General features: G+C 38.1%; 1 protein-coding gene across 1 annotated transcript in view; it reads left to right on the top strand.

The window, feature by feature from the left end:
* Positions 1-14,868, top strand: part of sim2 (SIM bHLH transcription factor 2) — a 93,909-nt gene that overhangs the window by 52,319 nt on the left and 26,722 nt on the right. Inside the window, exon 5 of the mRNA XM_043701233.1 lies at positions 13,171-13,256. Within this exon, the coding sequence (XP_043557168.1) occupies positions 13,171-13,256 (86 nt within the window). The remainder of the gene's footprint in view (positions 1-13,170; positions 13,257-14,868) is intronic.

The raw sequence follows: 14,868 nt of genomic DNA, 5'->3' as shown, positions 1-14,868 counted from the left end.
GTACAATATTAATATTGAAAAAAAACAACTTGGGGGAGATGTTTTTTTAAGGGCAGAGGGTTCTGAAAGGGTTAATACTGAGGAGTTCCTTAAGCACCTTGCACTATTATGATACACACAGACTTGCCAGGAGAACAGCTTAGAATCTCAAAGGAGTAAGACCTACCATTTGGGTCTTCCTTATAAACTTTATAATGATGTCTCTCAGGTTAATGTAACTTGCACAATATTTTGTTTAAAACAAGATCTTCTTCTCAGAATACTGAGCAGTTTTCCTTTAGCACACTAAAGCAACAAGACCCTATCAACCCATACCCAAAAAATGGTAGAATCAAATGTACTAGATAGCTCATACAACATTCTGGATCAGTGGTGCTGGAAGAGCACAGCAATTCAGGCAGGATCCGATGAGCAGCAAAATCGACGTTTTGGGCAAAAGCCCTTCATAAGGAATAGCTTTATTCCTGATGAAGGGCTTTTGCCCGAAACGTCGATTTTGCTGCTCGTCGGATCCTGCCTGAATTGCTGTGCTCTTCCAGCACCACTGATCTAGAATCTGGTTTCCAGCATCTGCAGTCATTGTTTTTACCTCGTTGTTTTTAGCTCATACAACATGATGAGCAGTGGTGAGGATGCATCTTGTGACAGAGTGTATTCCATCACATGCCTGACGTGCTTTATAGATTGTCAGTAGGCATTAGGACGACACGGAGTCTTTTGCCCGAAACGTCGATTTTGCTGCTCGTCGGATCCTGCCTGAATTGCTGTGCTCTTCCAGCACCACTGATCCAGAATCTGGTTTCCAGCATCTGCAGTCATTGTTTTTACCTCGTTGTTTTTAGCTCATACAACATGATGAGCAGTGGTGAGGATGCATCTTGTGACAGAGTGTATTCCATCACATGCCTGACGTGCTTTATAGATTGTCAGTAGGCATTTGGACGACACGGAGTCTAATATCGGTGGCACGGTGGCACAGTAGTTAGCACTGCTGCCTCACAGCGCCAGAGACCCGGGTTCAATTCCCGCCTCAGGCGACTGACTGTGTGGAGTTTGCACATTCTCCCCGTGTCTGCGTGAGTTTCCTCCGGGTGCTCCGGTTTCTTCCCACAGTCCAAAGATGTGCAGGTTAGGTGAATTGGCCATGCTAAATTGCCCGTAGTGTTAGGTAAGGGGTAAATGTAGAGGTATGGTTGGGTTGCGCTTCGGCGGGTCGGTGTGGACTTGTTGGGCCGAAGGGCCAGTTTCCACGCTGTAATGTAATCTAAAATCTAATCTAATCTGACCTGAGTTTGAAGGCACAATATTGATATGGCTGGTCTAGTTCAGTTTCTGGTCAATAGTAAGATTGTTGAGAATGGGGGATTCAGTGATGGTAATGCCATTGAACATCAAGGGGAGATATTTAGATTCTTTGTGGTTGTAGGTGACTATTGCTCAGCACTTGAGTGGCATATATGTTACTTGCCACTTATCAGACCAAACCTGAGTATTGTCCTTTTTTTCACATTTGCTGTTGTGGTTATGGGAAGTGCTAGTGCACTCTCACTTACCTTGCCCCCGGCCCCACCCCTACCCATTTATCTCACTACCCCCTCAGCTCACAGCCTCATTTCTGATGAAGGGCTTTTACCCGAAACATCGACTCTCCTGCTCCTCAGATGCTACCTGACCTGCTGTGCTTTTCCAGCACCACGCTTTCAACTCTAATATCCAGCATTTGCAGTTTCGCCTAGATTTACAAATCTACTCAGTAACGAGCACAGCTCTCGTCACTTTGAATCCTAATTCAGCAGCAACTTTGATTATTTTTCTCACAGAAGTTCTTTGAAAAGATGGGAAAATACTTGTGGAAAAGGTGCAAGAGAAAGTGAGAACTGGGTCAAATTGACCTGAGCATTTGAGTAACAAGTCTCCAATTGGAGTCCAAACAGTAAAATGCCAGAAACAGTTAATAAATTTGGTCAGTGAACAGAGCCAATCTTCAGCACCTGTTCCTTCTCTTTTTAGTGCCAATTAGAATCAATCAAATTAACAACAAAATGTCCCCTTAGGTAACTCAACCAATAAACACACGTAACTGCTTATTCCAATATATTAATATTGTGGCATTGTGGGTCTAATTTAAAGTTTTATTGCAGTCCCCATCATTGACCATAAGAAAAACACAGTTAAATAAACAAGCAACAGTAAATTTACTCTTTGATGTAGCTTTGCTTCCACAAATAAGCTCTACTTAAGCAGTGGAGAACAGAAAAGACTAAAGAGATTAAACATGTCTAACTGTAATTGTGCAACATTGAAAATAATAACTTTGTGAAGGCTTGGTAAAATATGAGCCAACAAACCCATAAAGGCTGTATCCTGTGCTAACTTAGATAACTTTATTCAAACAAGCAGATTGGATGAAGGCTGATATGTGAGAGACTAAAGACAAAGTTATATTAGAATAAAAACAGATATTGCTGGAGAAACTCAGTAGGTCTGGCAGCATCTGTGGAGTTAAAATTTCCAGTCCAAAATGGTTATTCTTTAAAACTAACAAGGAAGAGGTGAAAACATGATGGAATGTATACTGTGGAGAAGGGTAGGAAGCAACAAGTGAAACAGAACGGAAGAGATTGAGGTAGATTAGAGACCAATGGCATCTCATGCCAAAAGGCAAAAGAAGTGGTGAAGATTGTAGAAAAGGGAGATAGGTCTAGGGTAGATAGTAATAGAAGAACATAGGTCAGGTCTGCTGGAAGCAAAAACAAAAAAAATCAGACTCTTGTGAGGATTGGGGTGTGTATAGGAAAAATAAAATGGAGATTGAGTTCATGGTCTCTAAAGTTGTTGAATGCAATATTGTGTCCAAAAGGCTATAAGTGCCTCACTGACAAATGAAGTGTTGTTTCTCCAGCCTATGTTGGGTTGCATAGAAACACTGCAACAGATATATCATATAAATGTTAGCATTCAAGCAAGATGATGTATAAAATGGCAACCAACTGGAAGGGTTGAAGTCATTATTGCAGGCAGAGTGGAGGTGTTCCACAAAACAATCACTAAGTCTGTATTTGGTCTTGCCAGTGGAGAGGAGACTACGTTGTGAGCAGTGAATACAGTAGACTGGATTAAAGAAGTACAAGTAAATCATTGCTTCACCTGGGAGGAATGTTTGGGCTTTTGGACAGAGAGGTCATAGGAGGTTGAAAGGCAAGTGTTAAGTGGGAAAAGGAGGGGGATAATGTGTTGGTATCAGAGTGAACTAGGATGTCCCTTTGGAAGACTGACAGAGAAAGAGGAGGAAGATGCTATCCTGTTGAAAGTGGCAGAAAAGATGAAAGATGATCCTTTGAATTAAGATGCTGATTGGGTGAAAAGTGAGGACAAAGGGAACCATATTATTGTCCTGGGAGATGAAGGCAAAAGTGTAGGAAATGGGTTACACACAATTGTAGATCCTGTCTCACCACAGTGGAGGTAGAGGAGACCATTACCACTCCCTTTGCTTTTTGTTCTGTGGCATCTGTGATCTCTAACCCTCTAACCTTCTCATGATTTTCCTTCTGTTCCACTCAATGCTTCTACCCTTTTCTATGGTATAAAACCTATCACATTTCCACCTTCTGAAGAAGTCATATTGGACATCATAAACTCTTTCTTTCTGTCTCTCTTTCTCCGTAAATGTTGCCATTCCTGCTGAGTTTCTCCAGCACTTTCTGTTCCGATTTTTAATTTCAATCATCCATGGTGCTTTATGTTCTTCCAAGTTAAACTGGAATCTAAATGATTCTGACATGAATAAAATTTAAGAGCAACAGGTATAGCTCATACAAAATCAGTTACTTGCAGGCCTTAAAAAAACAAAAGAGCTCTAATGTATAGCTCCCTCAAATTTGATGCCCATGTCACCATTTGGATACAGAACTGGCTCAAAGGTAGAAGACAGAGGGTGGTGGTGGAGGGTTGTTTTTCAGACTGGAGGCCTGTGACCAGTGGAGTGCCATAAGGATCGGTGCTGGATCCACTACTTTTCGTCACTTATATAAATGATTTGGATGTGAGCATAAGAGGTATAGTTAGTAAGTTTGCTGATAACACCAAATTTGGAGGTGTAGTAGACAGTGAAGAAGGTTACCTCAGATTACAATGGGATCTTGATCAGATGGGCCAATGGGCTGAGGAGTGGCAGATGGAGTTTAATTCAGTTTAATGCGAGGTGCTGCATTTTGGGAAAGGAAATCTTAGCAGGACTTATACACTTAATGGTAAGGTCCTAGGGAGTGTTGCTGAACAAAGACACCTTGGAATGCAGGTTCATAATTCATTGAAAGTGGAGTCGCAGGTAGATAGAATAGTGAAGAAGGCATTTGGTATGCTTTCCTTTATTGGTCAGAGTATTGAGTACAGGAGTTGGGAGGTTATGTTGTGGCTATACAGGACATTGGTTAGGCCACTGTTGAATATTGCGTGCAATTCTGGTATCCTTCCTATTGGAAAGATGTTGTGAAACATGAAAGGGTTCAGAAAAGATTTACAAGGATGTTGTCAGGGTTGGAGGATTTGAGCTTTAGGGAGAGGTTGAATAGGCTGGGGCTGTTTTCCCTGGAGCGTCGGAGGCTGAGGGGTGACTTTATAAAGGTTTATAAAATCATGAGGGGCATGGATAGGATAAATAGACAAAGTCTTTTCCCTGGGGTGGGGGAGTTCAGAACTAGAGAGCATAGGTTTAGGGTGAGAGGGGAAAGATATAAAAGAGACCTAAGAGACAACGTTTTCACTCAGAGGATGGTACATGTATGGAACGAGCTGCCAGAGGAAGTGATGGAGGCTAGTACAATTGCAACATTTAAAAGGCATCTGGATGAGTACATAAATAGGAAGGGTTTGGAGGGATATGGGCCAGGTACTGGCAGGTGGGACTAGATTGGGTTGGGATATCTGGTCGGCATAGGCGAGTTGAACCGAAGGGTCTGTTTCTGTGCTGTACATCTCAATGACTCTATAAAAGAGGCATTATGTTAAACAAGGAAATGGTACATTTGCACCTTGGCAACATTCATGTAATACATAACATAGATGAACAACATTCTTATATGAAAGAGCCAAGTAACCAAATTGCAAGTTGTTTGTGTCAGGTAGATATTGAATGAATATAATTACATACAGAGTATTGTATAGAAACAGGTCATTCAGTCTCACTAGTATTTATGCTTCCAGTCATTTCCAGCTCCATTTCGTCTCACCTTAAAAGAATATTCCTTCTATTCTCTGGTACTTATCTAGCATCCCTTCAAATCCTTTTTGGCCTTTTGCGTCAGATTATATACAGCCTAGATTTGTCTTATTTATTCAACATATATCTTGCCTCAAAATTAAAAAAAAAACTATTTATATAAACAATATTTAATTAAAAATGTAGGTGGTCCACAGTATAAAATTGCAAATCTTCTTATAAAGTACTGGCTTACTATTTCATTGTACATAAATACGTTGTACATTTTAAAAAAATTATTATTTATTCATAAAATTCATAAAAATGCATTACGTGACCATTCAAAGTTGACATTACATAAAATGCCAAACAAATCACTTTCATTCAATATTGTATGGTACTCATATACAATTTCATTCAATATTTATAATGTTCAATGCACATCAAGCATGTAACTTGAGGGGTTTATCATAGTTTAATTCAGTGGCTTTACCCCACTGTGCCCCTGCAGCAGCTGTTCCAAGCTTTAATGTATTGCTCAACACAGCGTCTGGGATGTTACACAGTGTCAGCCTGCACTTGGCGATAGACAATTCTTTGCATTGGAAAATCAAAATTTCAGCTCAATGAAATTTCAAGCTTTTCAAATGCTCTTGTAACTGGCAGAAGTCCCACTGATTAGACTATTATTATTCAACGGAGCTTAATAGTGTCAGTCAAGTTGAACACTTACAGATATATTTGTGCTGCCTTATATGCAAGTTTACAAATCGGCCTGTAAGACATTTAGTCAGCTTAGGCTATATTGGAGCCATAGTTATGTCCAATACAATATCTTGATTTTATTTCAGTCAAAATGTACAGGTTCAGTGGATTGGCTATACTATATTGCCCATAGTGTCCAGGAATGTGCAGACTGGGTGGGTCAGTGATGGAAAATGCAGAATTATAGGGTTGGGGTGTGGGTCTGGGTGGGGTGCTGTTCAGGGGGTCAGTGTCAACTTGATGTGTTGAATGGCCTGCTTTCACACTGTAGGGATCTTATGATTCCATGAAAGCAGAACAAGCAGGGCACAGCTTGGATTTTGATGCTTATAAAATGGGACTTTTGATTTTCTTGCCATATTTATGATCTCTGAGGCATGAAATTTATAACACAACAAAGGCACAATAAACTGTAATCGCATTGAAGTTATTTTTCATACATTATATGGCACTTATGCTGGCAATCACCTGATGGCATTTTATAACAATGTTATTGTTGCAGGTCAAATCTTCGTGCTAATAGTAAAGAAAATAGTACAGTCACACTACATTAATGGAACTAAAACCCCAGCAGTGTCTCCTCAGGAATAGACACAGTCAAAAAGATGATGAAAAAGATTAGCATTAAAGAGATTGAAAAGTGTACACACACTTCTAATTTCATGGAATATTCAAAGAACTGGTTTAGTCTGAATTTGGTGTTAGTATGAATATCTCTGGAAAGAGTCTAACTAGCTTGAAATTCTTGAAAAGAGAGATTTTTTTAAGAAAATCTGTTTTTACAGGAAACAAACTAGAAGTTAAAACAGAAAATGCTGGAAGTAGTAGATCAGGTAAGTGAAAAGGAAAACAGTTAGTATTTTTAGTTTAGTAGCCTTTCATCAGAGTTGTGAAGAGTTTGAACTGTAATAAATCTTAAGCAAGTGAAAAGAGGAGGGTGGGATATGGACAAAACAGAAGGTCTAAGATAGAGTGGAAGAAAGGAGTGATTAAAGACAAATTAGTTGGCAGTGCAGGTAGCGAAATCAGCAAAAATATAAAGTCTAAAAGAAGTGTGCGTGGCACAGTCATGAACAGTTGGCAGCAGCAAGAGGAAAGAAGAGAAAAACAAAACATAAGAATCCAGGCCTGTCATTTTAATTCTCAATCTTTCTATCATGATGACCTCTTCAATCCATGGATTTCTGCAATGCTCCAATGAAGTTCATTACAAATGCAAGTAATATACTTTATCTTTCAAGCAATGAGTTCAACAATTTGAGACCATAACCTTTGACCCCATTTAGTTTCCCTATCAGGCTGGTTTTGATTTTATTTTCATGTTTTCTTCTCCTTTTTGTGTTGCTTTCATCATCCTGCCATTCATACCTCTTCTGCACATATGTTTTGTTTCTTTACTCGTCACAGGAATATACACGTTAGACTTTTGACTTGTTTACTACCTATTATATTTCTAACACTTCCCAATTCTGATGAAAGATCATCAACCTTAAACATTACAGATACAGCCTGACTTGCTGAGTATTCCCAACATTTTTTGTTTCTATTTCAGATTTCCAGCATCTGCAGTATTTTGCTTTTGTGTTAGAAAACTTAACATTGAGAAATCCAAAGCAAAAAAACATTTAAATTTATTTACGGAAAGGAAGTTCAGTTCAAAGTGTTGGAATCATATCAGAAACACATGCAGACTATTCAACCACTCAAACCTGTGTTATCATCACATTGTATGATCCATATTTAATTCCTTTTACCCACGTTTGTTCCATATTCTTTATACACTTATGCAATAAAAAAATCTCATTATGAACCATTTCAGTTCCAGAATCTGCAATCTTTCATGAAAGTATCCAACATTTATATTAACCTTTGTGTTCAAAAATGATTCTTGATTTTACTCATAACTGGCTTATCACCAACTTTGAGATTACAATCTTTGTATTGGATATCACCCCCTGATAAAATCTAGTTTGTTCATTTTCACCATATGAAGTATTTTGACTGGGACACACACCCATCCTTGGACAAGCCAAACAGAGACACACACGAAAATTCCTAGAAGCATGGCATTCCAACTGGAACTCTATTAACACATTGAATTGGATCTCATTTACCACCCCCTGAGAAAAAGAGCAGGAAATGACATCACCACAGGAAATGACATCACCAACCCAAGGAAAACTAAACGCATAAATAGAAAGCGGGCCATACCACCAGTGCTTCATCCGGAGGCTCACTAATGATGTTACCTAGTATGGCGATGAACTTTCTGAAAACGAAACATCCAGCTCAGCGAGCAAACCTACAGAAGTATTTCTATAATTTTCCAGTTCTCAGTTTAATCATCAGTCAGCTTTCTAAATTTAAAGGCAAACAAGTAAAATTATTCAATTTGATCTCATAATTTAACCTTTTATTAGTATCATGGGGACAGGCGAAAGGCCCTCTTTTAAATACAAAACTATGTTTTTGAACATTGACTTCTTTTACTTCTATAGTTTAATAAAATAAATGTACTTGATACTTCAACTTAAAATGTGATGCTCCAGTACCCTGATTACTGCTTTTGGTGGTACAGCATAGCCCATCAGTTAAAAGCAGTTACCTAACAGGATTTCCTATTTGTTTTTGAAATATAGTGGGAAGCCATTCGTAGAGTCATAGAGTAATACAGATGTACAGCATGGAAACAGGCCCTTCGGTCCAACTCGTCCATGCTGACCAGATATCCCAACCTAATCTAGTCCCACTTGCCAGCACCTGACCCATTTCACTCCAAACCCTTCCTATTCATATACCCATCCAGATGACTTTTAAATGTTGCAATTGTATCAGGCTCCACCACTTCCTCTGGCAGCCCATTCAATAGACATACTACCCTCTGTGTGAAAAAGTATGTCTCTTTTATATCTTTCCCCTCTCACCCTAAACCTATGCCCTCTAGTTCTGAACTCCCCCACCCCAGGGAAAAGACCTAGTCTATTTACTCTATCCATGTCCTTCATGATTTTATAAATCTCGAAAAACGTCATGGGGGCACCAAATATAACATTTCTAAATTTGTAACTATTACAAAGCTAAGCAGGAATGCTTGTTGGGAGGAAGATATAAAATGTTTTCAGGAAGATTTCGACAGGTTTAGTGAGTTGGCAGGATCATGACGAATGAAATAAAGTGCGAAAAAATTTGAGGTTATCCACTTTGGTAGGAAGAACACTGATGTGCCAAATATTTCTTAAAAAGTGAGAGATGTTGGTGTTCTTACCAATAAGTGGCTGAGAGCTAACACGTAGGTGCAGTAATCTGTTAGGAAGGCTAATTGAATGTTATTACAAGAGGATTTGAGTACAGGAGTAGTGAAGTCTTGCTTCAATTGTAGTTGAGCATATTTAGATTGCACCTGGAGTACTGCATACAGTTTTGGTCTCTTTACCTCAGGAAACATATAATGCCAGAGAGGGAGTGCAACAAAAGTTCGCCAGACTTGTTCCCAGGATGGCATGACTGTCCTATGAAGAGCGATTGGGAAATTGGGCCTGTATTCTCTACAGTGTTGAAGAATGAGAGGTGATCTCATTCAAACTTACAAAATATTTACAGGAGCATTTACAGAATTCTGTAAAATAAGTGGGAAGTCATTAGGACAGAGATAATGAGACATTTCTTCACCCAGAAGGCAATAAATATTTGTAATTCTCTTTCCAGAATGTTGTGAGAGTTTCAGTCTTTGAACATATTTGAAATAACAGTTGATACAGTTTGATTATCAACGGTGTAAATAGTTATAGGGATAGTGTGGATAAAAGGCACTGAAGTGTTTGATCAGCCATAATCATAGGCTCAATGGGCTGAATGGCCTACTTAGCTCCTAACATTACTCTCACTCTGATTTTACACATTACACTCTGATTTAATAAACCACTGTTGTAACACAAAAACAACTTGCAATGCAGTTTCAACTTTCATTAAATGCAACTTACTGAGCGTTTACCAACTCGGCTGTATTTTCTGCCATTTTCATTAACTGTGTAGATGTAAATATAATCATTATGAGAGCCAATTGCTAAGTAATTTCCCTCTAAATAAAAATACAAAATAGAATAGATTACTGATAGTGAAATTGGAATAAGCCTGTGCAGTTAGAAAATACAATATTCTACTCAACTAGAACAAAACGTTACTGGTTGACATTACTAACGGGACAGGAATATCAGTTAAATATTACAATCACAAAAATCATCCTTCACCAGTTTTGATTATTTTTAATCCTATCATGCAGTCACTATATTTTGATGACTTCCATGTCTCATTCAGATTTAAACTTGATATTGTCAATGATGTAATGCTGACGTAAATATGATAGTTTGCCCTGACGTACACCTGTGATTGTATCAGCAAAGACAAATAATCCTATCATGCAGTCACTATATTTTGATGACTTCCATGTCTCATTCAGATTTAAACTTGATATTGTCAATGATGTAATGCTGACGTAAATGTGATTGTTTGCCCTGACGTACACCTGTGATTGTATCAGCAAAGACAAACATTAAACATCTGTAAATGCTAATTGTATTTTTGATTGAAACCAAGAAAGAGTACATCTAATTAGGATGCAGGTAAATACACATTTTGCTGAAGTAATTTAAATACTAATTGTCCAATTCTCTCTCTCAGCCTTTATCATAAAGTTACCTGTCAGATTATTCTGCACTTGGTAGTCAAATCTTCTCTATTTACATTAACATCTCTCACATGCAAACTACAGAGGAAATTATCTAAATAAAAATAATAGACCTCAGGAATACAAATATGAATTTGCTCAGAAATTGAAATGGGGAACAGAAAAAATTGATAAAAACACAAGGGCATCTTTAAACACAAGAGCCAGAAAATTCAAATAGTGCAGCTTTAGTAAGAGCTAACAACCGTTTGGAGCCACAAGTCAGAGGATCAAGGTGTAGTCTTCGAACCAATAAGAATAAAATTAAAAACAAAGTGACTGCCAATCAAGGCATTCTGGATATCTGAATATCTTGCATTTGCTGATAATCAGACTCCTTGCTCCTTCCTGAAGGAATTTGGTCAGTCGGGCTGTAAACGACATATGGTCTTACATCAGAATTACTGTTTGCCAGCCATTTGTTACCCAGTTGCACAGCAGCTATAGGGAAGTTGGTGATATGAATAGTTTGTCATCATTGGTAAACTATCGTGATGTGAGAAAGAACAACAAATAAATCGATAGCAAATTTGTTAAAGAAACAAAGAACTGTAATGTAAATTTTGAAAAATATAGCTTAGAAAACACCTAAATGGTTCATTCTTGCCAAGATCAGAGACCAAGACCTTGGAGAAGAAAAAAAGAGAGATAAAAATATGCTAAATCCTTGAAATTCATTTTAGCAAAAACGATCCCAGAATGGCAAAATATAAAATTAAGATCAGTAAACCCATCACATCTTTGTTGAGCTACCCAATTGGTGTCAGATATCTATTCTTTCCTCTTTTTGGAAAATCAAGATTTTGTTTTGTTTTCCAATTGAAAAAGCAATAATTACCTAAAATGAAAAACATGATCTGTGCTGTGGTGATAAGTTATTTCTAGCACCTCAACTAGAACATTTAAAAAATATTCACCATTAAAGCAAAGATAATAATTTCCTATTACATATCTACAAACCTGAAGCTGTGAGAAGTTACGCCAGTCAATGAAAAGGTTTTGAAATAATTTCTTCTTTGCTAAGTATAAACTTCTAGTGAACTATTTAAAAGTGGTGATTACCTGGTGAGTAATGCATGACTGAGAGCTGTTCATTTTCATCAGTGTGAACGGTCACCAGATCCTTTGACTCTGTATCCAGAACTAACCACCTCCCAGTTCAGTTCAGGAGCATTTAGGGGTAGGTACCTAATCCTAATCCTAATCCAGTGATGCTAGCATGCCGTGAAAGAATTTTTAAAACCTTACTTCCAACAAATTCTTTGAAAATGCTCAACTCAATAATCTCTATCAATTAATTGACCCTTTGTACCTCAAGTAACAAGGTAGTACGGTGGCTCAGTGGTTAGCACGGCAGCCTCACAGCGCCAGGGACCCGTGCTTGATTCCCACATCAGGTGACTGTCTGTGTGGAGTTTGCACATTCTTTCTGTGTCTGTGTGGGTTTCCTCCAGGTGCTCCAGTTTCCTCCCATAATCGAAAGATGTGCAGGTTGAGTGAATTGGCCATGCTTATTTGCCTATAGTGTTAGATGCATTAGTCAGGGGTATGTATAGGGTAGGGAAATGGGTCTGGGTGGGTTGCTGTTTGGAGGGTCGGTGTGGACTTGTTGGGCTGAAGGGCCTGTTTCCATACTATAGGGAATCTAATCTAATCTAACTCCACAGAGGCCGGTATCCAGTCACCAAGTCGCCCTTTGTTTACATGTGGAAAGTCTTTGACATTGACCCAGCTCCCTCAGAGTCAGCTTTCAGAGTGTAGGGATGTCGGACAGATGTGTTTTTTTCCTGTCAGCCAAGGGTCCCTGATTGCTCCAGATTAATAGTCCGAATCAGGGGACTAATATTCTACAAGGTCCACCCGGCCACCCTTGTTACAATTCCTGCAGTACCCAATTCCATGGTTCACTGTAAGGGCGATGAAATAAAATTACCATCTTTCACATAAGCACAGTTTCTTTTTCTAGTTACTGAATGGACACAATCTCCTGCACATATCAAATGCTCAGCCTTCACCACAACACACCATAGTCGTACACTCCAGCTACATTCTAATTGGTTTGTGGTTCTAATGTTGTAATTTTTAAAATATCTAATCTAATTTTAGATATGTAAAGGATTCAGAACATAATAAAACATAATGTGTATTTACAACATCAAAGAATAAATCCAAATGTTTCTCCCAAAGGTGAAATATAATCTCTGAGCAACACAATTTTGAATACCTTCTCTAGGAAGACTCTTTTCAGTTGCATATTTCAAGAAGAAGCCCAGCAGCACTTCTCAGCAGAACTAAGGATGGGCAATAAATCTGGCCATCAGTCACATCCCAGAACAAGTAATGAATATTATGTTAAAAGACAGTTTGGTTCTTTTTTTTCACTTGGCTACAATAATCCTGGGCATCTTGTATAATAACACAGCATGGTTTATGAGGTTATTAAAGCTCAGGTACAATAACATTGTTTGATGTTTTTTTTCAGAATATGAAACTGAGCGTTCTTTCTTTCTACGGATGAAATGTGTTCTGGCCAAAAGAAATGCAGGTTTGACTTGTGGTGGTTACAAGGTAAGAAAATGTAAACAATCATTGAAAAAATTTTTCTCAAATTCTGACATTCAGACTTCTCATAGCCTAATTTATAAGTATATGAGTCTTCCTTTTGGGATAATTGAGGTGACAATTTGGCTGTCTCATGCTGCCGCTCCAAATCTTTTTTTCAAGGAATAAGGCAACGAATTATTACAATATTTTTGCTTAGTGCTTTAAGCTACAACAGCAATAAACTTGCATTTATATGGTGCTTTCCATGTATTAAAATGCTCTGAGGCATATCACGTGAGCATTAGTAAATAACATTTAATATTGGGTCACATCAGAAGATATTAGGAATGATAAGGGGTTAGATTTAAGGAGTCTCAGAAGAGGAAAGAGACACAGAGGCAGAGAAGCCTCACAATTTCTAGAGCATTTAAAGGCACAACTGCTAATACAAAATAAGCAGGAATATTCATTGTGAATTTATCCTTCAGTTGAATTTTAAGGATTGTAAATGCCAGGGTCAGTAATGTAATCTGATACTTTTCTCCATTTTCTCTCTGGATGTTTCAGTGGAGTGATATCTCCTTTTATGTGGCCTTGAGCCATTGAAAGCCCCAGGTTTAATTCTTTTCTCAGCACGGTTTTAGCTGTTTACCTTGAACCCTAGTGTCTAGCCCGTGGAAGATCAGCTTTGGGTCATGTACCTTGTTACCATCCAGTCTGAAAATGAAAGTATGGAAGGGATTGTGTCCAGCTGTAAGGCTCCTCTTATCAAAGTAACTGACTGGGAAATGCATGCAGAATTGCCACTTAGGTGAACTTGGACTGTTGAGTTTAAATTATGGCAAATGTTTGACTCTTCGGAAGTTAATAAGAAACAGAAAATCAGAGGAAAATGCCAGAAAGCCTTCTGAATTACCACACCAGCCTCACACATGTAAAAGGATTATTTCTCCAGCCTCCCCTCCATCAGTTATGTTGTTGCTGAAGTCAGAAAGCTTGGCACATTTTGAATCTTGATACTGATTTTTACCTATATCAATGAAATTTAATGACAACATACTGATCACTATTGATAAGAAGAAAAATTAAGAACCTGGGCTATTCACTGAAAGGATGAGTACTTAGAAGCTTGAAGGTTAATCTAAGGGGAACCATTCTTCCATTCTTGACAGGATTAATGGTGATGGAATATCCTATCAGACACAACTTCAGCAAAGGTTATGAAGATATTTTTGTACATCTGTTTAATTTAGTAAATTACTGTTCACCTACCTTGAAAGCATTAAAAAAAACTTAACTTCCAACAAATTTCTCTCCTACCAATATGGAACTTGTCAGACCTTTGATCTCTGTCACTTAATTTAACTTTGCACTCTCTTTCATGGTTCACTATAATGGCTGTGAGATAAAATTATTACATTCCTCATGTTCATCAGTCTTTATTCTAGCTACAAAATGGATGGAATCTCTAGCATATGCCATATGCCCAGACGTTTTCATAAATATGTTTAATAAAGTTGGTCAGTGATATTTGCAACAGTCAATACACAAATGCCAAGATCACAGCTTGTTATATTATGCAGCTCAGTGACAGACAGCTGCCAATGGATACTGCTATGATGTTCCTGTTAGTAAA

The sequence above is a fragment of the Chiloscyllium plagiosum genome, chromosome 12, assembly GCF_004010195.1.
Source record: "Chiloscyllium plagiosum isolate BGI_BamShark_2017 chromosome 12, ASM401019v2, whole genome shotgun sequence".
NCBI lineage: Eukaryota > Metazoa > Chordata > Chondrichthyes > Orectolobiformes > Hemiscylliidae > Chiloscyllium > Chiloscyllium plagiosum.
The sequence above is the reverse complement of the archived record's forward strand: the minus strand, read 5'-3'. Positions and strand labels throughout refer to the sequence as shown.